Source organism: Crinia signifera, chromosome 1 (assembly GCF_055691185.1).
Source record: "Crinia signifera chromosome 1, ASM5569118v1, whole genome shotgun sequence".
Lineage (NCBI taxonomy): Eukaryota > Metazoa > Chordata > Amphibia > Anura > Myobatrachidae > Crinia > Crinia signifera.
The window spans coordinates 119,632,358-119,659,911 of NC_139217.1; the positions used below are offsets into that span (position 1 = coordinate 119,632,358).

The window sequence follows — 27,554 nt, forward strand, 5'->3', positions numbered from 1 at the left end:
CAGATTCTCTAAGCTTTAAAAGTGATAAAATAGAGAGTGATAAACAACCAGCCAATCAGCTCCTGCCTGACATTTTTCAAACACAATCTATGACATGGCAGGTAGGAGCTGATTGGCTGGCTGTTTATCACTCTTCATTTTATCACTTTTGAAGCTTAGAGAATCTGGCCCTTTATGACTAATTCCTCTGTGCAACCGCCTTCACAATTCATTTTCTGTGGCTCATACATATGCACTGTAAGTAAACACAACCGATTTGAGTAAAGTAGTAGATTTGTGACCGCATCTCAGTTGGCCCAATGTTCAGTGCTGTGTTTTCAGTTGGCCATGGTGGGAGGCCACATTAAATCAAAGAAACTCCAACCTGCATCTGAGACTATTTTCTGGGAAGGTGACCATTATGTTTTACAAAACACTTGCGGATAACCAGGGTCCGGGGTGCTGGCAGTCAGAATGCAGATGCCGGCATTCTGATGGAGGCAATTTGGACAGGGGTCCGGTAAGTATATTTACTTGCCCCCATAACCCCCTCAACACAGCCTAACCATAACCCTCTCTGCTAGTGCCTAACGCTCAAACCCCACCACCAGAGCGGCCCCACCTGTGTCAGCTCATGCACACTCTTATGTTCAATTGACATTAGATCCAGGGTCCAAACACCACATTCTACTTGTTTTTTTGCCTTCCCATATTATCGGATAAAAAGGTACATTGTGGGTTAATTGTACTGGTGAGTTCCTGGCAAAAGTGTCCCAGATTTCTATGTTAGAAATATAGCAAACTCAATTGCAGGATAGGTGCTGATTCGATACTTCCTCATCTTTGCGGTCACAGCTTATGCTACGGAACTTAGGTAGCGTAACCCGCACCACCCTGGGTCCATGTCACCCACCTGTGTCCACGCCGCCACCTATTTACTAAAGTAGTGGCGAGTGAAGTGGAGCAGAGCGCGATATCGAGCCCGTATCGCGGCGAGCACACGAGGGGACAATGGTGCTATTCTGAAAGCGGCTAACGTAACTGGCATAAGCCGTGTTCGCAAAGCTGAGGAGGTATAGATTGTAAGCTTGAGAGCAGGGCCTTACTACCATTTGACTATCTGTAAATACTCAGTTTGTTGTATCACTGTCTCCTTTTGTAAAGCGCAACGGAATCTGCTGTGCTATATAAGAAACTGTTAATAAATAAATAAGTACCACTGATTCTAACATTAACTTCTGTGTCTGGGCCCTTCCTGTTATGACATGCCTTGGTGACATCTTTATTGTCTCTGCATGCTGCATGACTTGTCTGTGGTGCTCATAACAGTATGCTGCCCCATAGCTGTTCATTACTATGAGTGCTTGTGTACTGTGTGAGTGCATGCCTGTCACTGGCTGAGAATCCCCCGCTACTGTACACCCCTCCTCCCCTGCTGCACTGTACAACAAAGACTCAGCAGCAGTGCCAGGGACGGGGCTGACATAACATCACAGGACAATAGGAGATGCAGGCGGGGGCAGTAGGAGAGCCGGTGTAACAGTAATAATAATGGCAGGATGAGGGAGCTGCTGCCCCCGGCCACCGCCTCAGTCTGTGCTGCTGTTGCTGCTGTACCGCACCCGGCCGGGCTCAGGACCAGCCACCAGCGCGGGCTGCGCCGCTGAGACCCAGCAGCAGGGGACAGCAGAGAGCCGGCAATAAGGCGCCGGCAAGGAGGACAGGAAGAGGCGGCTGCACGTCTTACTACTTCCATCCTCCACACCCTCTTCCTGCTGCTGCCCCGGAGTGATGCCCCTGTGCTGAGCCCCCTGTGTCTGCTGCCCGCGGGGGGCATGTGCCCGGCCGGCTGCTGCGTGTGAGCGCTCCCTGCCCTCCTGCCCAGGCGCACAGAGTGCCACTGCCAACTCCCGGACACTTCCCGCAGCTGGATCTACCCCCTCCTGTACCGCACAGTGCACCAGCCACGGGCACCCTCCCGCACTGCCCAGCACGGACCAACCTGCGGGACCCGGCGGGGGAGACATGGCGTCCTATGTGGATAATAGTTTCAGGCAGGCTGTGATGAAGCCCCCGGCTGACAGGAGCCCTCAGGTATGATACACTAGGTGTGCTATGTGCCAGCTGTGACTGGCAGCGCTCTCTGGGAAGTTACATGGCACTTTCTTATAACAGCACCGGGCACAACTTTCTACCTGCTTGCTTTGTGCTATGAGAGGGGCATGTGCCAGTCTGAAAGTAACCTGCTCCCTAGCCTGTGCCACAGTCAGCACCCACAGCTCAAGTGCCAGCCTTCTTATGCCATGCTGTGCCACCACATTGGCCTCACACTGTATGGATGCTGACACTGTAGCAGTGTGTGGAGTATGGGATACCTGTCTGCACTCTTCCTAGATAATTGGATCTATATAACAGGAATGTGCAGTTTTCTTGGCAGAGCTGCCAGGGATCCCCAGTTCTCCCAACAACAAGCCTTTGTCAATTGTTCCCTCTGTAACATCATCACACTCCTACCTGATATACAGGTTAGCAGTGTATGAGGTCACTGATCCGCGGAGTGTGGGCACAAAGCAGTACAGTGTGCCCTTCTTCTGCATGTGCATGTAGCCACAACAAAGGTTAGGTGTGTCATTCTAATCTTATTCATTTAGCCTTATGTAGCATTTGGCAGTGTCTTAGTTCAGGGCAGAGATTGGCGATTACAGGGCTATGTTGGCTATTTGGGCTTATCTAGGGAATGCATGTGTTCCGCTGAGCAGTGTGACTATATACAGATTGTTATTCTTGCACACTTCTGTTCTGTTTTTAGATTATTGTCTCTGTTCTACAACAATTGAACTTTATTTTGTGGGATTTCTGTACTTCCTGCCATAGTTTTTTAGTAAATGCAAAATTAATCACACCCATTTCTTGATGCTTAAAGATCTGTATTTCTCACCCCAAGGGCTTATCTGCGAATGAAACCTTGCAGTTCACAGCACAAAAAATCAAATTCTACCCAATTTCTCACCTCCAAAACCAGTGGAAAATAGTAGAATACTGGCGAGCGTCAAGCTGCAGTCTAGGTTTTGCATGTGGTGTTGAATATATAAGGATAATAATAAAACAGACTGGTTTATATAGCATAAGCCTTGCATGGTGATGTCTGCTCCTGTGTTTGTAGTGACTAGTCATTGCATGTTATTTACAAGTCTGGTTCGATAAGTCTCTGGGATCATTGTAGACATTGAGAGACCTTATCAATTTATACGGAGATCAGTTAAAGACTGCACGTGTCTAAAGCCTGGCACAGATGCTTAAATGACTGCCACAGATAAGTTGGCTGTGGCATAAACACACTTACTTTCCCACATCTTATCAGTATGATTTCCTCTTAAGATTTGTCTGCACATTTCATTTTCCTTATCAGTGACAGTTTTTTTGTAAAGCAGATTATCCAGTGACCAAAATATTCAGCATGACATTCAGCCTGATACAGCGATGCCAACCTTTTCGTATTAAAAGTTTTACAGCAGAAACTCATTTTCTAATCACTAGATTGTTATCTGAGACGTTTTCTTATACTGCCATTGTTGAATATTTGTACTTATTCTGTAGGCATGGCTTAAGTCCCATGCACACTAGACGATATTGTCTGCGGACGGTGATGATTTCCCCGTGAAAGATATACAGCGAATCTGAAAAGTATTGGAAAAAGTTTTTGTGAGATTTTTGCAAATTTTATTAAAAATATAAAACTAAGAAATCACATGTACATAAGTATTCACAGCCTTTGCTCAAGACTTTGTTGATACACCTTTGACAGCAATTATAACCTGAAGTCTTTTAGGTTGTAATTGGCGCACCTATCTTTGGGCAGTTTCGCCCATTCCTCTTTGCAGCACCTCTCAAGCTCCATCAGGTTGGATGGAAAGCATTGGCGCACAGCCATTTTCAGATCTCCCCAGAGGTGTTCATCCGAATCTAGTCTGGGCTCTGACTTGGCCACTCAAGGACATTCACAGAGTTATACTGAAGCCACTCCTTTGATATCTTGTCTGTCTGTGTGCTTAAGGTCCTTGTCCTGCTTAAAGATGAACCGTGCCCCAGTCTGAGGTCAAGAGTGCTCTGGAGCAGGTTTTCATCCAGGGTGTCTCTATATTGCTGCCACCACCATGCTTCACTGTAGGGATGGTATTGGCCTGGTAAAGAGCGGTGCATGGTTTCCTCCAAATATGACGCCTGGCATTCACGCCAAACAATTCAATCTTTGTCTCATCAGACCAGAGAATTTAAAGTAAATAAGGAGTAGCTTTCGTCTGGCCACTCTACCATACAGGCCTAATTGTTGGATTGCTGCAGAGATGGTTGTCCTTTTGGAAAGGTTCTCCTTTCTCCACAGATAAATGCTGCAGCTCTGACAGAGTGACCGCCTGGTTAGGGTACCTCCCTAACTAGGGCCCTTATCCCCCAATCACTCAGTTTAGATGGCTGGTCAGCTCTAGGAGGGGTCCTGGTGGTTCTGAACTTTTTAGGGATGATGGAGGCCGCTGTGCTCATTTGAGTCCTTTAAAGCAGCAGATATTTTTCTGTACCCTTCCCCATATTGGTTCCTTGAGACAATCCTGTCTCAGAGGTCTACAGATAATTCCTTTGACTTCAACTCAATTAAATGGTTATGGTATAAAGAAAGGGTAAACAGTGTGTAGGTCGACATTAACATGGTTGACACCAAAATATCATATCACGTGGACTCCAAGTTAATGTACCACGTTCACTTGCCATGCTTCTTTGCCATTCCCAATCAGTGTCTTCATGGTTGGTATAAGTCCCAGAAAAGGGAAAAAAAAACCTCCTGTCAATCTTTTCATGTGTTGACCATATGGTGACGTTCTTTTGACCGTTAACCTAGACCCTTGATGGCTAACCTTGACACTCCAGCTGTTGTTGAACTACACATCCCAGCATGCTCTGCTTCAGTTTTGCTGTTTGGCCATGCTAAACCTGATGCAGAGCATGCTGGGATGTGTAGTTCAACAACAGCCGTAGTGTAAAGGTTAGCCAGCAAGGACCTAGACAGTGTCGAACTATGGTCTGGATACCAAATAACAAGCACATACAGTATAGTTTTCATTTGTTCATTCAGCACCACAGCAGAGAGCGCCACCCCAGGCAGAGAAGAGGAATTAAACGGCTTTCGGAAGATAGTGTGCTAGAATAAACACATATACATATACACTTAGGGGTTTATTTACGAAGATTGCAGTTCTGTTGAACATGGGATGTTGCTATGGGCAACCAATCAGTTTCTATCTATTATCTTCTAGGCTGTGCTAAACAAGTAGATTCTGATTGGTTGGATCTTCAATAGAACTCCTATCTAAATAAATAAACTCCTTAGATTTGCTTACATGCATATTTGTATGCTTACATATATTTGCAGATCAGTAATGTTTTGAAGTTATGATTTCAATATTAAGTAAATGTTTTCAATGATAAAATATTTGTATACTATCTGTATATTGTGGTGCCTTTCATTGTGAGACAAGATGGCATTTGTAGGAACAGAGTAAATCTTTATATTCTGGCAATATTTAGTAACATTCTGAAAAATAGCAATGCTTTGTCTTTTTTAATTCTCTTCAAATTATAATTGGAATTCCAAAACTGTATTCCTCTCAGAGGAACTATACCGTAAATAATGCATGCATTTACTCTTAATGATCTGACATAGTAGCAAGTGGATCACTAATGCATACAAATAAAAGGATCTAGCCTGAGAATACACTGTAGATACTCAATATGCAGCGAATCATGCAGGTGAATGACCAATAGCACTAAGGTGCCTTATATTGTAGGTTCAATGTGAAGCTGGGTATGGTGTAAGTCACCGACAGTCGGGATTTCGATGGTCGTTTCTTTGACATTGGAATCTCGACTGTCAGGAGTCCGACAGGGGGGTGAGCACATTGAAGCCCCTTGGGGGCTTGCTGCACTCGCCTCCTGTTCTATTCTCCCTCTATTGGTGGAACTCAGGTAATTATGCTTACCCTCACCCTGCCCCCACTAACCCGCCATCAGCATCCTGCCCGCTTTGGAGTCCCTGGGCTGGTCTTCTGAAAACAGTGGGGACACCAGTGTTGGTATACGGAATGCCGGCATGCTAACTGCATCCCATCCTAAGATTTAGCTATTCATGTAAGTGGCCAATTGGGATGGTCTCTTTGTGGGCACCCGCAACACTGGTTTCTCAGTAGCTACACTATGCCATCTAATTTGTATGTTACTGAAAAGCCAATATTAATGGCACATGGGGTAGTGAGGTGTCTGTTACTAGTTCTGAATTAAAATTAATTATTTATGTTATACCGCTTTCACACAGCGGTGGGCGAATAACCTGGCAATTACCCAGCTTTTGAAGCGCTGTGTTATTTGTCCGCTCGCTGTCACACCCCTTCACACAAATCTCCGGGTCTAAAATCAGTATTTTGCTCCATTACACAGGTTTTTCGCCTGTGTGAAAGGGCCAACCCAGATCTTAAACTACGGGTGTCCAACCCTGGTCATTCGCAGGGTTGGAGACCCAGAGTTTAAGATCTGGATTGACCCTTTCACACAGAAAAATGACCTGTGTATTTCATGAAATTCCCGGGTGGAACTGCGTTACCTGGGAATTTCATTTTCTTTGTGAAAGGAGTATAATATGCACTTGTTAGGCAATAGACCTCAGCACCTCCTCATCACAGCCCCATAATTTCTCAGAATGCGGTCTTGATGCCGCTTTGCTACAGGAGGGCCTCCACACATTCACAGCCAGCTTCTAGAAAGTATCCCTGCATCTACTGAATGAAAGCAAAGCATTTACTCTGTTTCTTTGTGTTGCTTAAACGTGGCCTCAAGCTCCTTGTGAGTGATTCTTACAGAGAAAGGAAACTCTGTTACTTGCCATATCTACGTATTTGTGCTCTCACTGGAGTGCAATTGAGGGGATAAAGCACAGCAGAAAAGGAATCGGTACCTGCAATTATTTCGCTTCTGACTCCCTTTGTTTAGCAAAGCAAAGATTGCCATGTTTACGGCCAGGACATGTATTCAGGTCACCTATCTGAGATATTAGGTAAGATATGATAGAGCATAAAATAGCTATGGTGTCTCGTTGGTGCTAATGTGCTAGCACCTTCCATCTTAACGCAGGGTACACACTAGACGACATGACAAACATACAATGTCGCTCACAATTTCCCTTAAACTCCCGGACAAACCATATAGTGCGTACACACAGAGCAATTTTACAAAAGATGTCATCAGTGGCCATGTATAGTAATATGCTCTTGATGATATTCTCAGAGTGCGCTGCCTGTACATATGAAAGATGATGTCACTAATGACAAGTGGGAGCGCTAAATGTGATATAGCCGTATAGTCAGAAGGCTTTGTGTGGCCAGATCCACACACTCCCAACCATATTTCATGTGTAACACAATGCGGCACCACACTGTGTTGAAATGTACGTGTTCACACTGAAATGCGGTCCTTCCACAGCAGGCTATGGTAGGACCCAATGGCTGTGGCCGCATTGCTAATGTGTGGCCAGCAACATAGGAGCCTGTCTACAGGCACCTTGTGGTGCATCGGGTCCCGCTGTATGGGACTCGTTGCGCCTCTACAGATGGAGCCATTCTCGTTGGACAGGGACCTTGCGCGACTCCCGCCATGCTGCAGGTCTGCCAGGAATGGGATGCGCCAACGTGTGAGATGCTTGCGTGTCCCTTCCAGCTTTTCCGATAAGGCGAGCTGGCACACTGAACGAAAGCGTCTCCATCTATATATGTGGCAGCAGCCTAACCCCCATAGTGTGTACACACACTAAATATTTTTTTGTTGAGAATTGGTGTGTACCCAGCTTAGGAAGCGCTAGTGCATAAGGTTTGTAGACTTTTTAATGCAGCTGCAAAAGTGCCTCATTAAAAAGTTCTTAAAACTTTCTATGACAGGGTCTGCCTCAAATCTAAATGTGCATACACACACTGCCCATTTTTGCCCAGCGTGTATGCACAGCGATGATTACTGAAATCGCTGGGCTGAAAATCATTTAGTGCATGCCACACTTAGCGACTTCGCTGCTGTGAACGGCTTTCCATAACAGGACACCATGGAAAGCCATTCAGACGAATGGCAGCCACTGGCAATGATCCGGGAACACGCATCAGCGCTCATCGCCGGGCCATACACACTGGGCGGCTTTTGAGCTGAAAGCAGCTCAAACAACAAAACTGAGCTGCTTTCAGCTCAAAATCGCCCAGTGTGTATGGACCTTAATGTATTTTATTTGGAAGTCTGTGGGGTTTAGTTACGAAGGTGGGAGCTTTACTTCAGGTTCCATTATCTTCTAGAAGGTGCTAAATAAATAAGTAGTAGCTTCTGATTGGTTGCCCATAGCAACATCCCATCTGAAATAGAACTCCCATTTTAGTACATAAACCCCTGTGCTTTTGTATATTGTTATTCTCTCTTTATTCAGGACAGCAGCCTCTCTGTTTTAATCCTAGAAATCAGTTCTTTATAATTGGAATGATCATATCCCACGTTGAGTGAAAAAGTGGCCGTGTGACACCATTCAAACGACTGCTTAGGCCTTATAATCTGATTAATCCACTAAAACCAGGCATGTCACCACTACTAATTTGTTCCACAGGCTGCTTACAGACATTTACTACGTGGCAGCGACCAGGTGACCAACTATAATCATGTCCTGGTTAATTAGAAATATAACTTTATACTGATTGATACGGATTATTGGTGCTCCGATCAATCCCAGAACCTTACCGTACAATACTATATATATATATATATATATATATATATATGTGTAACAGGTGCACGGTAAATTGTTTGCATGGCACTTTTTATTCTTCATAATCCATTTAAAGCATTAAACTGTAGGTTAAATAGGCTTAAAGTTTCATAATAACAAACAATAGAACCATGGTGAATTAAAAACCAAATTCTTTTGATCTTTGGAAAGTAATTGCCTAATGCAGCATACATTACTGGCAAGCATGGCTGAATTAAGATAGAGAATAACCATTTTATTAATCTGATTGAAAATTTGACAGCATCTATTTTTGAACGAAGCGTAGTAAATTTTCTTTCTTTGTTTCTTGTTCTACAAATAAACAAAAAATGTCTTGATCATTTGGACATTCCTTTGTAAACTGTTCTGTTGTTATGTCCACAATCCTCAGACATAAAAAGGAAAATATATTGCATGTGACTGTAATCCTGCTAATCTTCGTTTGTAAACCTCTTTGTGATCCGTGTAACTTGAGGTTGGGCACCTTTTACTGAATTATATATCCCATGATGCCTAGCTGCTACCAGGTTATAAAAGTCTGTGTTTTGTTTGGGTTATTGATGTTGTTTTCCAGACGTTCTTGTATGAATGTGAATAAATCGTTAAGTTTCTGTCACATGCTTTTAATTATTAGGTCTGTTAACTAAAGTTTACACAGACCAGTAACAGTGGAAGTCACCTGGCAATGTAAAACGTTTCTCATTTTAAGAACGTATAATAGCAGATGTGTATATTAACTGCTGCTGCCTGCATTGTTGTTTGATCATACTTAAGAAAAAGGGTAATAGTAATAAAAAAAACAACAACTTGATAATCCATTATTAATATAGAGGCGTTGCTCTAGATAAATCCAGAATGAGGACATTTATTACCTTATGTACACTTAAGGTGAAATCGTCCCAAATTGCATAGGTGTATGGGGGACCTTTAGATAGGATTCTTTGACCTCTGCTACAGAATATATTCACACAGTGTCTTCTTGTATCCTCTGTTGTGGTTACTATCTGTAATCCCTGCAGGCAGATCTGTTTGCATTGCTGTGGCACAGCATCCACCTGTCTGAGTAAAATGCTATTGATAGCAAAGCTTGTAGTGTTTGTATAGAGGCATAGTATGTGAGGATGTCACGGACTGGATATAACAAGTGTGACTACTGACAGTGACATCATATGAAAACAAGTTAACATTTTAATAAAAAACTAATTTTTATGTAATAGATCATTTTGGTTTGCGGTTAGGTCAGATTATAAATCCTAATAGGACATTTTGCATTTTGTGCACCCAACCTCGGGGCCCGGGAACGATGTACCCTTTGTACATGCCTGTCGCTGGGCCTGATTATAGTGGCAATCTCTGTGTAAGCTATAGGAAAATAGATGACCCCATACAGTGTTTGAAAGGCGGCTGGCGTTGTGATACCAATAACTGTATTTGTAGCAAATACAGGAACAACAGTATTCAAGTCTGGGGACTTCACAGCACACAGTCTGCACATTGCTTATTTGCTACTATTGACTGTATTATGTGTGTCGACTGTGTATAGTGTTCATTCTAGTATCGTGTTCACTCCTGGAACCCAGCTAGACAGACAGCCATTTAGAGTTTTTATTGGGTTCTCTGTGCCTGGAACAAAGGACAGGTATAGTTGTGTATCCTCTGTATAGCAGAGCCGTTACCCATTGGTAGCATGCATACTACAAAAAGCATGGGAGGTAGAATAGGACCATGTGGAACACGGAATACTTTTTCCTTTTTAAGACCCATTCTATCTTGTTCTAACAGAACTGATTGGCATTTGGCTGTAGTAAGCAAAGCAATTACCAATTGACCTTCCTAGGCACACATTTACTATGAGTGCTTGGAAAATGATGTGAAATCATTGTGGTACAGCGTGGGTTGGTGACTGAGGATGGCCTGTCCTCCTCAGTAATGAGAGTAGAGCCAGGCAGATGGGCTCATCGGGGAGGCTTTTCAGTCTGAAAAAAAAGAAACAAGTGGGAATGTTTCAAGTGTAGTATCAAAAGCTAAGCATTGCTTATAATGATCAATAATACATCACTAGTTCAAGTTCTGCTTATGCTGCAATTACCTTCAGGCAGGGCATGACGGATAGATGTATAGACAATTAGTTGTTGCTTGTAACAGGCAGTGTCACAAAGTACAGAAAACATTTCTATATGCATTTTAAACCAATTGGCTAAATCACATTGGAGAGTTTTACAGATGGTCCTGTGTCACCGTTTCTGCAATAACTGCATTGCTGCCCTTGTCTTTTTATCACTGTCTGTGTAGGGTAAGTACTAAGGGTACATTTATTGCATTCTAGAAAATGGACAGAATCTTTCATATTTAGAAGCTTTGGTAATTATTCCCTAGTTAATGTCTTCTGAGCTACAATGGGCTTGGCTTGAGTTTTTATAGTAGTTCTGTGTATCCTTGTATAAGGTGTTTTATTTATTTTGGTATAAATACTTTCCACTCTGGTGTGGTGGGCTGTTCCTGCATTGTTGTAACACTAAGCATAGTACAAGTAATAAAGCGTTTTTTTTGTATTGTTAAATTGTTTTGCTGGACTGTATTCTGACTGTGGTTGGATAAGCGGGAATATAACAAAATATAAATAAAATCAACAGAATTCCCTCAGATGTTTGCGCTGAACCCTTCTTTCCTCCCTTGGCACACTTCATGTGAAACATAGTTTAAGGTCATCTGATCCAGTCCTCGAGTCGCATCTCGGGCCGGGAACTTCCTCTGCTGCAAAAAACAGGGCATGCTTGGTGTTCGCGCGGCTGGGGATCCTGCTGTCCCGCTGTACCCGGGTGTCTTCCGGGCCGATGATGGGGGCGCTGCATCCTTCCGCTGGGGGAATCCAACCTCATCTGGCCTCATGATGGAGCGCCCCTTCCTCAGGGGCCGGGAATGGGAGCTCCAGGGATGGGAGTCGGCAGCCCCACATGCGACTGATTATCCTCGGCCCCACTGGAAGTTATAAGAGCATAGGTCCACCTTCTTTCCTCAGAAAACAAATAGTTCATATTTTCTAGGTCTCCCCACGGAATCACAATTGAAATAGTTTGCTCCACCTGTGGATCTTTTTTTTTTTTTAAACTGTGTTAGTGAGTAATGAGTGCACCTGCTAGGTGAGCTGGAGAACATGACCTGCTTGGAGCCCTGGGAACCACTGGTGTACTGGTTTCTGCCAATTATATATGTAGATCACATTAAAATAAAAGCTTTTACTTTTGAGAAACCCTATTGAAATAAGAAATTAGAGTGAGACTTTAAGAACCATCTTTATCCATGTGCCAGTAGTGTTTATTCTAGCACCCTGAACCCTTCAAAACCTGTGCAGTGCCTCTTCCTGCCTGGGGTGTCACACTCTGCTGTGCTGCTTCTAGCACATGCCTGTCCTGCATATAAATTCTGAAATACAGACCACACTGTGCTAGGAGCACCACAGCAGAGAGCTGTACCCCAGGCAGGGAAGAGGAACTGCACAGGGTGCTAGAATGAACACTATGTACCCAGCTAAACCGTGCTACCTACTCTTCTGTAAAATATATACTGCATGCTGCTTTTGCATACTAATAAACCAGCATGGCCAAATAAAATGTACTTATTATATGGTTAATTCCTAACCTAGACTTTGTGTTGTTATCTGCATCAGCATGTCTACATGGATTTTATTTTAACATGTTAGAATGTTGACTTAACACTTCTGGTGGCCCAGTGGTCACTTAACTGGTGCCAGTGCCAATGGCGTCTCCAGCATCTTCTTCCAGGTTCTGACGGTCATGTGAGTAGCCGTAACTACTTGCCGTAAGTATTTTTCTCCTAGCCATCCTGGCGGCACCTTAAATGCTACCGTGTAAATGGCAGCATTGTAAGCATGATTGCATCGAGCCTGTCGATGTGTTGACCTCCTTACTATTGACCATCTGATTGGATATTAAATTGTAGCTAGGAAAGTGTCCTTGAATGGAATGCTTCTTAGGAATTTAAATATGGAATTTCCATATTTTACACAAGTGGTAGGCAGCATATTTCTTTGAGTTTGGCATTTTCAACATTACAAGTTTATATAACTTTCCGGAGTGTTACCATGGCTACAGCATACATAAACATTTACTAAGTTGATTGGTAGTACAAATTTGAGTGACTTGCTCGTAGTAGGATGAGGAGAATTTGTAGTCTGGTGATAGACACGCTTCAGAATTTTGTACTGTTAGTCGACTGTGGGTATTCAGGTCACACTTTGGTTCTTCAGTTTGGTGGGTGTATAGTGTGCCAGAGGGTATCAAAGCTGTGGAAGCAGAGACAAGGATATGCCCACCAGGAACAGACCCTACAAAAACAGCTGAAAACATCCTTAACTGCTAAAGGTTGCATTCCCTTGTTTTACACTATGGCAGTGGTTCCCAAACTTTTTTGGATCACGGCACCCTAGAGTATCAGATTTTTTTTCATGGCACCCCTAGGCAAAAAATTAGATACCAAAAACTTCAGAAAAAAATATTAAATTAAATAAGTTGCGCTTATATGTCCTCTTTAGGTCCAGTTATGTGAGTAATGAGGAACATGATTCACTTCTGTTTATCCACATGTTATAATTGGCAGTCACAAGTACTGATTTTCCTTATTACTTTTACCATATATCATTTGAATTTGTCCTGGACCACCAACCCAGGGCACCCCTGCAAGTGCTCCGCGGCACCCCTGGGAGCCACGGCACACAGTTTGGGAACCACTGCACTATGGAATGAAGACTGACAAAACAAAGGAATTTACACCCCAGTTTATAAATATTTAGCAATGTTAGTAGATTGAAACAATGTAGCAGCTTATGCCAAGTCAAAATAGATACATTTTGTATTGCCTGTCTTTTGTGGTTTGCTCTATTGAAAGTGGAGTGTGTTGCTTGCAAGCATCTATTGAAATTAGGTTATGTTTTCATGTGGTAAGCTGCGTATTGCTACAAGGACTTTATTCTAAGAAGGGCCTAATCCGTGGATATTGTGGGGTTATTCAGACCTGATCACTGTGGCACAATTTAGCAGCACCTTGAAATAAGATAGCAGCTCCCCAGGACCCATAAACATCTTTCAATCAACTTGCATATGTAAAACAATACAAAAAAGTTGCAGGTTTTTATCCCATGGGGGCCTCACACAGTCTGTCGATAATCGCCCGGCCTGCAAATTCTTAGCCGTGTGATAAATTCTGAATAACCCCCTTGGTCATGTATGTTACTTCTGCCTATGTGTTTCCTCCAAGATTGCAAAAAACATACTGGTAGGCCAGGAATATGGAACCTTTGGATCGCCAGCTGTTGTTGAACTACACATCCCAACATAAGTGTTCCAATTGCTACTAGGCCATGTTGTATAGTGTGTATGTGGAGGCTTTGTTTAATTTTAATCAGAGGTTCTCAAACTCAGTCCTCATGACCCCACACAGGTCATGTTTTCCCCCAGCAGCCGCACAGGTGGATTAATTACTCATTGACACATTTTAAAAGATCCACAGGTGAAGCTAATTATGTCTCTTGCGATTCTGTATTGAGACCTGCAAAACATGCACTGTGTGGGGTCCCGAGGGCCAAGTTTGAGAACCTGTGAATTAAATGGATTGTGTTGTTAGTGTATTGAATGATTGAGTTTTACAACAATGATGATGACGAATATACAGTAGATTTATATGTGATGACATATTATAGGAATGAGCAATGAGTGAAATAAAACTTTTAAAGCTCAACAGAAAGACATATTTATATGAGGATGTGATTGATGTGCACACCTTTATTTAATTGTATATAAACAATTATCTTCAATGATAAAGCAAGAATAACAACTCACCAAAAGGAAGGAACCAAAAATCTCTGAGCATTTTAAAAGTGATAAATAACCACTGATGTATAATTGAACAAATTCCCCAGTAATAATGGCTAATAAATAAAACAATGAAGTGACAATCGGCCTAATTCAGCATGGATTGCAAATCAGAGACTTCACAGTGGACTGTGAGCAGAAAGCTGCTTCATAGACAAAAAATTGTAATGATATATTTGCAGATTCTTTTTCAAATACTGAACAGTCAAACAGTTTTTGTTTCCATCTGTCCCAGTCTACAGCTTCCACTAGTCTTCTCAATAATCAGGCTGGAAGTGGTCATTGTCAGAGACCCACCCAAAAAATGCCTGGTCATGCCTGCATTTTTCACAATCACACCCAGAAAATACCATGTTTCTGTCCCTAAACACCGGCTTCGTGTCAATCAAACTGCGGCTTCTCTGCTGCCTCTACGTGTACAAATATTTTATCTCTATTTGGTTCCGTGCATGTGTGTGTGATCGATTTGCGAATGATCTGATTAGCGAACCATGCTGAATTAGGCCCTATACTGTATATTATGTAAGTGGACCAAGCACTCGCATACCTGCTGATGGCCTTTGCTTTACATATTTTAAGTGTGATTTGTTGTGTCAAAGAGTGGTCCATCAAGGGTCAGATTCAATTATCCTGGAAATCTTTACATGTGTGGAAAAGGGTTATATTTAGGACTTTTTTGCCCAGAGCTATTCACTTTCCAGGCCTAGTAAACTTGCTGCTAATGTATGTTAACCTATAGGTTCCAGGATAAGTAACTGGAACTACAGTATGGCTTCATTCGCACCATCCGCAATAAGGGCACTTACTGTGGATTTCTGCTTGAGCCTCGCTCAGGCTGGAACAGAAATCCACACTATGTGCTTTCATAATTATCACGGTTAATCACTGTGGCTAATTGAATTCGGACATCTGGGAACATGTGCATTTTTGCTTTTACGCTAGGTACACATTATGCCATATGCTCCGTCAACGATATTTTTAACTATTTCACTTGAACTATTTAGAGCTCCAGAATGTACGATATACAGTAGTATATAATATACATAGCATGTAGTGCATACAAACTAAATGATTTGGCAAACAATAAAGATCTATTGTTTGCTTTACCAGTGGCCATCTTGTTTTGTGAAATGCTAGGCCAAATTTTCCTGACCGTACAGATGACGTGGTGGGGGTGTGTGTGGAGTGGTATGTGTTTGATAACGTCTCTGGAGCACATTTCGTTAACAATATAATGGGTGCATACTAGACAATATGCATGAAAATATCGTTAAGTATATTGTTATCATACATAGTTAGGAAATATCGTATAGTGTGTTCATAGTTTCAGAGTATGACTATTGCTTACAGGAGGTGCCCATTAGGAGCTTTTCAATTGTTTTACCAGATAAGAATGCCATGGCTGCCATTTTATTTCTGCTCGCTATCTCCTGAGGTGGCAAGCAGAAATCAGCAAAAAGTCAGGCCTTTAAATGCCAAAACTGCGTACCTAATACTTTTAATAGGTGTAGGTGGTTCAGACATCTAAACCAGTCACATTTGGTGCCCCCAAAAACAAGACGGTAGAAGCAGCCCAATCTGTGTGAATATCAGTAATGGAAATTGATATACTGAGTTCTCATACACATTGGTTCATCTAACAAAATGTCTGCCACCGTTATGTGTATGTGTCCAGTATACTTTTAAACAAGTAACTGGAGTCTTATCTTTCCAACTTCTGTTACATGGGAAATAATGCTTTCTGTTGGATACTACTTGGATGATTTGGGATTTATTATCATTTTGTTCACCGAACACTTTATCAGATGAGGTAAAAAAAAAAGGTTGAAAAATGTGGATAATGCAAGTAATTTAGCATTAGATCTTGATGGATCCCTTTAGTTGAGAGGTTTACTAGCAAAACATTCCCTGCCGGAGTCATTTTCTACAATCTTGCGCAATCCGAACTACAGAAAGATTGTGTAGAGTTCATTATACTCTCTGTATTTTTGGGACATGTAAAGTGTAATAGAGGGCATCTGGAAACATTTGCTGTAGTATAAGTATTTCTTCAAAGCACATTCTCCATATTTTATCCAAATAATGAGCAGAAAAAAGTCTCTGCATCTGTGCACTCTACTTTTGGATTTCATTAGAGAGCTACTTGGTAACTTCATTGCAAAAATGTTAGGAAAATTTAGTTCATCGGGGCAGATGTATTAAGCCTTAACAAGAGATAAATGCAAGTGTGATAAGGAGAGATAAACGTCCAGCCAATCAGCTCCTTACTGACTTTTTTAAAACACAGGCTGTAACATGGCAGTTAGCAGGTGATTGGCTGGACGTTTATCTCTCCTTATCACCCTTGGATTTATCTCTTGTTTTAGCTTAATACATCTGCCCCAATATCTTTAAAATTGTGGAAAGATTGTGCACCAAGTGGTGGAAAAAGACCCCAAAATATTCAGAAAAAATGTAGTTCTGTAGTTTGCATTCTTTTTTGCCTGCCATACTTATGCTTGTGGCAATAAAGTAGAGATATGTTCCGTTTGGTGAAAACAGAACAGACATAAACTTTGCGGTTCTGAGTTGAAAAGAATCCTGGCACAGGTCACCTTGGAGTCCCAAGTCCGGTTACCACCGCTAAGTTCAGATTTCAGAGTTAAAATCACAATCTTTCTTGTTTTGATAGCATGTAAATTATTAATATATTTAATAATAAACAAAAACCATTAGAAATTACACAATTTGAGTGGGTTTTTATTTTTATTAAATCAATTTTTAAAAGCATTCCGGATCCAAATCCAAGACACTTGAGGGTGGTTTAACCATCACTGAAACATGATGATGATTTAGAACCAAAACACGGCGGTGTGCGCACATATCTAAAATTAGGTAGAATGTTGTTGCATTAAGACTCTGGCTTTCAACTAAATCTAAAGGCCCCATCCACTAGTGCGATATGGGCACACTTTATGCGATTCTGTCAAATTGCTGCAATGGATCGCATGAAGTGTCATATCATTTGTCTTTTTTTTCTGCGGTGCAAGGCTCATTCCTGTGCGCTTTGCTATCGCAGATCTCAATGGCTGCCACAAGGATCTATCGGATCCCACAGCTATGAATGGGATAGCATAGGAGGTATTGTATGCAGTCCAGTCGCCTGGGAGGTACAGGGTGAGTTGACGGGGTTTTGCATGTGAGGTACCACATGCAATGTACCACATGCAATGTACTGCATGCGATACCTCACATAGTGGATGGAGGCCTTTAAGGCCCAATGCACTCTAGCGACTTCTCTAAGGTCAAAAGTCACATACAATCCCCCTTGTATGTGGTCCTTTTGCATACGTTGCTAGACCCTAAAAATCTATGTTACAGCCTTTGCGATCTCCAGCTCCGATACAATGTGAGAAGGATTACGCAATGTAATCAGAGCTGAAACATTTATGATTTGACACTCAGTCCAATCTGTCGGAATTGGATGAAAAGTCACACTAGTGTATGACCAGCTTTAGAATTACTGTACATTATGATAATAGGGTAATGGCATTGCCAGTGCACAGAAGATATTATTCTACAAAACATTTTGCTCAAGTCCTTTGTGGTTCTAAGCCTGATCGGAAAATTAATGTTTCAATGGTGAGTGTTTTGTACATGGCTTATAAGGAAATTTGCTAATAGTGTTACTCATCACTAAACTTCGCCACAGACTTCAATTTACCACATGCAAAGATTTTTATTCATGTGGTCATGTTTGATGTCACAAGGCGTGTGACACAAAAATAACTTCTGCCATCTGATCCAAGGACTTTGGTCATAATTTGATCACTTGGATCTGTGTGAAGATCTATTATTGTGGGTTGAGCAGGTTAAACTTTCTTATTTCCGTGGTCTGTTTTCTGCACAAATTTAGGGGGTGATTCTAATTTAATCAGTCCCCTGCGCGTTCTCAAGGGGGACCGATTTTTTTTTTGCGATTGCACATAGTCATTTATGCGCATTTGCAGCCACTGTGTGCGAGTGGTCATGGAGATTATAATATATTATAATAGATTATTCGCCGTGTGCTCGCACGCAACAGTGTGGGCGTGGGGCGGTGGCTCAGGGGAATCGCCTATGGGAACGCCCAGCGTTTCTTATGCATTCCCATGAAAACACTGGGCGTTCCCATGGTAATTCCCAGATAACATGTGTGGTAGGGACGGGCAGCTGACATCAGCTGCCCGCCCGCTCACAGGGTGCCCGCAGGTCTGAGACACCACATTAGATTGTCGCCCCCGCACGCAAAGGCAGTGAATGGATGTTTATGCAAAACATCTATTTGCATGCCTGCGGGGGATCACGTCGGTGGGTGGAATTGTTGTTTGGGGCTATTCGATTGTTTTGCAGATCAGAAGTGAGTGCGCCCTGCTCCCACTGTTTCAGCTCGCACACTTCGGAGGTGGTGAACAGAAATAACAGTTGTGCTATTGAGCAGCCTAACTGCATTTTCAACAGCATGTCCAATAGTTTAGAGAGGTTTAGCCCAGTGCGTCATGGCGTGATAAATTATGGGTGTCTATGGCATTCGCTCCATCAGGTGCTCATTAATTAACAAGCTTCTAAAAAACAATTGAATTCCCTTCTCTGTGTTTAATGTTACGGTCATATGACTTTATGCTTAGACTCGTGTGATTTGATTATGGCAGCATAAGACATACCACCACCATCTGTCCTCATCAATATCACTTTGGCAGTGCACAGGACAAAAGCACCATGGCCATTTCACATGGGAAGTGGCCATGGCCCCTGGATATGTACCCAGAACTTCCAACCAATCAGACCTTTCCTAAATTAACTCTAAATTGCCACTAGCACCTGCCACCATGATGATTTGGGACATAACCCTAAGCAGCAGAGACCTAAATACTCACTGGGAGGACATTGGGGCAATTGGGCGGTATCACACACACATTGGACATTTATGGAAACTGGTGCCGAGGAAAAGGAGATCTTACATGTTTTTATAGCACCTATTGAAAAATGAAATGAGACATCTTATTGGTTGGCATGGCCAACAATGTCTATTTACTTTACATATATGTCTGTAAATGTACCCAACGGGAGTTTAATACGGCCATTAATGGACTGATATGTTCTGACAACTTACACTCTCTTGTATGTTACATGTCCATTATCTAAATTTTTAGTTAAATATTGTATAAATTTGGGATCACTTATGATAAGAAAAGTAAAAATATCATTGCACAGTGTCCCCTCCGTTACTTCACTCTATCCTTTTTATAAAGGTCTCCTGTTGTGTCAGCAGTGTCTTTGCATCCCCAAATGATGCAAACCGGAAAAGCAAGGTCCCCGATGGTTTGCAGTGTGCATATATGACGTATGCCAAATGAAGGATGGTAATGTTATGGCAGCTTCTTTCAGAGTGATCCCAGTGGATTTTCTGTTGCATCATGTAACCTGCACTATAATTGCTCTGTGTGTTTTGCCACTTTGCACAGCTCTCCGGTGTCCTCTATCATCAGTGGTGGCTGCTCTTGGTCCCGTTTCACTGATTATAATTGAACAATCTTCATTTTCCTTCTCACAGGGCCGTCAGGACTGTATATATAAACTATACCTCTTAATAGATTACATTTGAGGAGGCTGGAAGCTCACCATACACTGCCTCAAACAATGGTACATACAAAACACACAGCTGTGCGCGCAGTGGTTTTTATTTCATGTCAATTTACTTAATGAAAATCAAACTTTATTATTAGCAAATATACTACAGATGTATATTTTTTGGGGAATAGCTGAAACATTACTAATATATTGCATTAGCGCCTGTTCCCTTTAGCCTGGTGGAGTTCAGGACTGTGTACCTGGTGTCTAATTGATGCCATCTGTTTCAGCTCATCTACACTCCACAAACCACAGAAATTACCATTCTGAGTTTGGGATGAATAAACTGGGATGAAACATTTAAGATGCACAATCAGGCACCACATAGGCAAACTGTACCCCCCTTAGTCTCTGTTCGGGGTAAATACTGGCTGCTTTATTTTTATACTGCAATTTAGATTTCAGTTTTAAACCCCCACCCAAATGTAACTCTCCCCGCACATGTTACATCTGCCCCACCTGCAGTGCACATGGTTTTGCCCATTAGAGAGAGATTTTGCTTTTGTGAGCAGACCCTGAATTGGGCCCTATATCCGCAGTGCAGCTAGTCAGACAACATTCAGTACACCCGATCAATATTGGTAAACTATATTGTTCAGTGACGTCACCTGGACCCACTGACCGTACGTGCCATTGCCTATATAGGGCTCCTCTGAGCGAAATCTTTTAATTATTTTGTCTAGTGTGTATGGGGCTTTAGAGATTTGTGATTACACTGAGACATGGGGCACACAGTGGCTATTGTGTGGTGATGATGGGGTCTCTCAAATAAAGGGAACCTGACTCTTATTGTAGCTGCGCTTTTCGCGTCGCCATTGCAAAAACAATATAGGCTAAGTTGTGGCATAGGAACTTACTCTGTTGATATTAATAGTTTTTCTCTAGAAATAATATTATCTTTGCGAGACAACTTGTCTGACAACTTTAATGATTGTCAATGGCTCTCATTACTTGAGCTTGGTGTGACTAGAGAGAGAGATTCCCGCTGTCTGGGAAATATCCCCTCCGTTCCCAGCTATTATTCATGTATGAGCTTCACTTCACAGTATATGTTTAACCACTTTGAAATATAAGTGCATTTAATAAAGGGACTCTGATTAACCAGAAAAGGTTAAACAAGAGAAAAAAATGAATATTTATTCCTGCCATTGAAGCTGGCAGCGCATCATGGGACAAAGAACTGATCTGTAGTTGGTTTGAGCTCCGCAAAGATCGACCGCTTTTACTATTATGTGTTATTATTACGACTACTGCTACTATATATTATCATTGTTATTATGCATTATACTTTATATTATCGTTGATTTGTAAGGTGTCCTGTTGCTTTATACAGTGAAGAGCAGAGCTTCCGTAAAACCATATACTGGCTGCGCCCATTGGACACCACGGTTGTGCAGACCCTTGAAGCTAGATGAAATAAATGCAGACATGAAAACAAAGCATAAGGAGGGTCCTGCTCGTGTTTGCGAGCTTCCAGCCCCATGGATCTGAGAAAGAGATGGGATAGTAGTAAGCATGTACCAGTAGGAGTAGGGTAAGGACCCCATACACTATGCACAATCGCAGGAAAATGACAGGAGGTCCGATGCAATTCACAGTCCTGTGTGCATCTCATGAGAGCCATCGAGTCGCACCAATCTGCGGGATTGTCTGCCGTAGTATGACTATACAGATGCGTCTTCATACATCTAGCATCAAAACACCATGCAGCGCGCAATGCCTGTCGTGAGAGAGCATACAGGTCCTGAGTATCTGCTAACGTCGGACATTTTTTTTTTTCAATGTCCTAGTCGCAGTGCAACCATGATACACAGGGAGACTGCAGATTTATTTTATACAGTTTATGACACGTGTATATTGCAGTCTGTATATATAGAACAGAACTTGTATTGGGGAAAAAACTGCAGCTGCTACATCTGTACAGAGTAAGAGAGACTGTCACACAGATAAACAAGCATCCGATATCATATTTATAAGCACAGTCTCCTTGTGCATCCTAGCTGCATTGCGTTCCAACTAAAGGTGCCTATGCACTAGGACAACTTCTCCCAGGGGAGAAGTTGCCCGGGGTCCCCCTAAAAAAGCCTGAAACCTCCCGGGCAGCAGGGACTGCATATGATACACTGTACGCAGTCCTTTTGCACACAATGTATGCGATCCCAGCCTGCTGGGAGGCTTGGCAATGTGTTAAATTCACAGTGTAGCCTATGTGATCTTCATGCTCCCATGCTCACAGGCCACACATTACATCGGGCCTGATGTAAAAAACATGTGATTTGAACACTTTTCATCCAAATTATCACCGCAATTGGATGAAAGTGACCCAATTGCCATGAAATCATCGTAGTGTATGGGCACCTTAAGACAAAAAGACACACTCGATGCTAGAAGATTCGCATGCACCATGGGGTGTGAGGAGGGGCTGTTTGGCGTGAATGTAGCAAATATGTATGAGGACACATCTACTCGTTCAGGCTGCACAATATCTATAGGTATACCTGCACATACTGTGTAATATCTTCCCAAACTCACTAATTCCGATACCTATCCCTATGACAATTGCGGAAACTCCACTTAGGGGGCCTGATGTACCAAGCCTTAAAAAGCGATAAAATGGAGAGTGATAAACCACCAACCAATCAGCTCCTACCTGTCATTTTTCAAACGCAGCCTGTGACATGGCAGGTAGGAGCTGATTGGCTGGTGGTTTATCACTCTCCATTTTATCACTTTTCAAGCTTAGTACATCTGGCCCAGAAAAGCTTCACCAATGCACGAGGCATCATAGTTGTAGCTTGAGTTTCATTTGTTAAAGCCTATTTGAACAAATTCTGTTTTCAGGACCACCTACTTAATGTATTTTCATCTACCGTATATACTCGAGTATAAGTCAACCCAAATATAAGCCGAGGCACCTAATTTTACAACAAAAAACTGGAAAAACGTATTGATTTAAGTGGGACCATCACTCGAGTATAAGCCGAGGGGGGCTTTTTCAGCATAAAAAATGTTCTAAAAAAGTAGGCTTATACTCGAGTATATATGGTAAGTATCCAAATTGTTTTGTGTATTGGGTAAAATGAGTAAATACCCCTATGGCTCAATGAGCAAGTCTACTTGCTGTATACACATGTCCTCCATTCATAATCTGGAAATCTGTGTGCATCCCTCAACCCATCCTTCAAATAACTAATGTCTGTAGACGTTAAATGAAGTGGAATTGAGCTATTTCCCTTCTCAGAAGCTCTGGTTTTCATGTCGTGCGAGGACAGGGCTATTTCTTAAGTCTTTGTGGTTTTCGGCGACTGGCACATGTCTTCGTGTAAGGCTGGTAATTTGTTTGCCCGGCAGCAGAAGGTTCCCAGGTGAAGGTTATACGCTTGGAACTGGGCTGAGATATTTTTCCATAATTTGGGGGGAAAGCAGCTGCCAATACAGCAGATTTGTCTCTGGAAAACCGAAATAAAAATGCTTGTTCAGTATTTTACCATGCCGATGCTGTAAACAGTAAAACAGCAGCGCGATTTCTTATATGTCTGTATTTTATGTCTGTTTTACAGATAAAAGGCAACTGCCTGTCAAGCAGGGTTATTAGCAAGGGAGCTGCACTGGTTTAGTTTGATTGTTTTGTCAATTTTTAGCAACAGCATCCAAAGCACGCGGTCCCTGTACTGCTTACATATGTGATAAAGTAACCTTAGTACTTGGTGTAGTAGTCTGGATGTCATCTGCATTTTCCATGTTGGATGGATTTATTATTTTGTATAGAAGTTATAAATCATTGCATTGTGTACTGTAATGCTGGGTACACACTGGAGCAATGTTCATTTCATAGCGACATATCACCTACATCGCTCTGTGTATGTAGGGATTGCACACTCCCACATGCACTGGCGATTAATGCTTTGGTTTGAGGTAATGCAGGGTGTACCCAGCTTCAAGTTAAGTCCTGCTAGTGGGGGTTATTCTGGTTCACTCCTTCTGGCAAATTCCTTCTCAAATGGACAAAACCATGTGCGCTGCAGGTGGGGTAGATGTTACTTGTGCAGAGAGAGTTAGATTTGGGTGAGGTTTTACTTCAAAGTGAGATCTATATTGCAGTGTAAAAATAAAGCAGTCAGTATTTTCCCTGCACAGAAACAAAATAACTCACCCAAATCTAATTCTCTCTGCACATTTTAACATAGAAACATAGAATTTGACGGCAGGTAAGAACCACTTGGCCCATCTAGTCTGCCCCTTTTTTAAACATGTTACCTCAAACCATATTTGATCCTTTTTTTTTTTGTAAGGATATCAATATGCCTATCCCAAGCATGTTTAAATTGTACTACTGTATTTGCCTCTACCACCTCTGATGGGAGGCTATTCCACTTATCTACTACTCTTTCTGTGAAGTAATTCTTCCTCAAATTTCCCCTGAATCTTCCTCCCTCTAAGTTTCAGTGCATGTCCTCTTGTTCTGCTGTCCTCTTGTCTTACATCTGCCCCCCCCTGCAGTGCACATGGTTTTGTCCATTTAAGAAGGAATTTGCCAGAAGGAGTGAACCAGTATAAACCCCAGTATGCAAACAAATACACCAAGCTTTTAAAGGGAAAGTTAATACCTAAACAAATTTTCGGCCCATCTGATTGTATTGCAGTGAGGGTTAATTATCTGGTAAAGCTGCAGTCCCAATGTAAATAATTTGCTGGTGATAATAATTGTTCCATTTTGGCTTGTAACCGATAGAAGTCCCTGTCTAGAGGTGATCTGAAGTATTTTGCTCATTGTGAAACCAGTTAACCCTTTATTCTTATGGGTTTGTGCTGGTAGCTTGTGGTATATCTGCTTGCATCCTGCTACTACGTGAACCAATGAGCAGTCTTGTAACTCATCAAGATAGTGAGAATTATGACAAGCAGCATTGTTTCTGGCCTGGAAAGCTGGCTTTCGCTTTCCCATTTTCCATAATTGTGCCTTTTTTGAACTGACCTAAATAAATAATTATTCATATGTTGAGGCGGTCTTATGTCTGTTATCTTATTTGCACTTTGGATATTGTTAATAGACTGGACATTTAGGGGTGCTTTACCACATAAGGAAGCAACATTTCAGGTTGCCATGTTAGTATAGTGTAATTGTGAAGAGGCACAGACATGGAGGCGAGTCAGATGTCTTCCAAAATTACAGGTTTATATTGAAGTACCAGACAAAATTGAGGTCCATTGAGATTTCAGGAAAGGGTCCCAAGGCATTTTATAATGGTGTACAGCTTTCTGTGAGAATAGCTCCTGTCATGACCCAAGGGCCATTCATGTTAATAAAACAGTGTTTACACAAAGGGGGGGATTTACTAAGATCTATTTCATATGGGATGTTGCTATGGGCAACTAATCCGAATCTGATTCTTATTTATTTAGCACCTTCTAGAAGATAATAGATAGTATATGATTTGTTGCCCACAGCAACATCTGAACTAGAACTCCCATCTAAAGGCCTTTGAGCTGAAAGTCGCTCAAAACAGCAGGTTTGAGCGGCTTTCATCTCAACGCCGCCCAGTGTGTATGGCCCGGCGATAAGCGCTGCTGCGCGCTCCCGCAACATCACCGGGAAAGCCGTTCATCTGCTGGTAATACCAGCAGATGAGCGGCTTTGAGGACGGCTTGGCATAGCTCTGCGCTAAGCCATCAGCCCCCCCGCTGTTGGCGCCGGGCAGGGGGAAAGCGGCTCAGTGTGCATGCACTGAGCGGCTTCCCCCCCCAGCAATGAAAACGATCATCGCTGTCCATACACGCTGGGCAAAATCGCCCTGTGTGTATGGACCTTTAGAAAAAAATCCCTCAAACTCTATTATTGGACTCTGGTCCTGAATTTGCAGTTTTGCTGATTGGACAACACAGAAACTCCTTATAATAGTATGACGCCAGGTTTTATTTTATTTTTGTAGCAGGTCATGTATTTTTATCTACCATCGTATAGCCTTAACGGCTTTTTATTCTTGTAAAGTTGGAACATGATGCTATTGTGATTTGATTATTCATGTAGTCGGTATGTTTGTGCATAGTGACGTGTAGCTGCTTTACCTAACACAGTGTATGTCAGTGGCATGGAAGACCTATACATGTCCTTGTGACTAGTACCCCTGCCGCATGACTTGTGCTGCGCTCACATCAGTGGAATGCAGCCCAGTACTCATTACATTCCATCCCTTTTGTTCTCACAGCAATAACACAAGATCAGGTGGGTGGACCTAAATAAACATGGGTGTGCCAAAGATGCACTGTTTGAAGTCTCGTTAACTAATTGCAGATAAAAGGAGGCAAAAATAATATTGTTCATTTTGTGTGATGAAACGTTTCTGAGAACATTGCCTTTGTGCTGTATATTTTTTAAGCTATATTATTGCTCTGTCGGTAAAACCTGTGTAATATTGATGACGCCAACATGTATGAAAACTTCATAGCCGCGCTTTCAAGACTTTATCGAAGATTGTACTTAACCCTTTGAGTGCCAAAATGCGCAAAATGTCCGCTAAAAATGCCAGCGTCGCTCACATTTGTTAAATAAATGTAACTAAACTAAAAATGTGGTGTAAACGAAGATTATATTTCCTATATAAGGTACATTACAGGTCATTATGAGGAATCAAAATTTTTGCTTGGCAATTTTCACACCTATTTTGACAAATTCCCTTGGCACTCAAAGGGTGAAAAACCACCTTTTGCATCAGCTTAGTCTGCTGGTTATAGATTGCTGTTGTATTCATGCTGTGCTTTCTATAACAGACTATGGTTCCATTCAGGCAAGTTTCTTTTAGATACAAGCAGAGTAATTCATTGTACTAACAGGGTCTCTAGTAAAATTAATACATTTGGTAAAACTAGCGCAACACTTTGGTGCAAATTCATTATTGCAGTGAGCATGGTAATATGGCAGCAGTTTTCTCATCTTTAAAGTGTCTGTGTGTTTCCAAAACACTGCCATCTGTTGGCAGTGAGTGAAACTACATCTCTTTCTCTCACTCGTGCACTAACACATAGGCACAAGTTAGCAGACTATCTTTCAAAGCTTTTGCTTCGAGCGGGCTTACTAGTAGAAATATATATTTTATTTTGTCGCCACCCTCCTCATATTTTTGGTACTTATGAGTTATCTGGGCGCCCGATTTTTTTTATTGTATGCCTTAAGTTAAGGCATACAATCAGATGCGATGCGATGCGAT

General features: G+C 42.1%; 1 protein-coding gene across 7 annotated transcripts in view; it reads left to right on the forward strand.

Moving 5' to 3' along the window:
- Window positions 1-1,668: 1,668 nt before the first annotated feature.
- Window positions 1,669-27,554, forward strand: part of RAPGEF2 (Rap guanine nucleotide exchange factor 2) — a 292,184-nt gene continuing 266,298 nt past the window's right edge. For 2 of the 7 annotated variants that reach the window (XM_083172571.1, XM_083172617.1), the window contains exon 1: window positions 1,670-2,073. In XM_083172571.1, the coding sequence (XP_083028697.1) occupies window positions 2,005-2,073 (69 nt within the window). In that variant the 5' untranslated portion in view covers window positions 1,670-2,004. Of the gene's footprint in view, window positions 2,074-27,554 lie in introns of all 7 variants that reach the window. The other 5 variants (XM_083172608.1, XM_083172599.1, XM_083172580.1 and 2 more) reach the window with 4 other exon arrangements.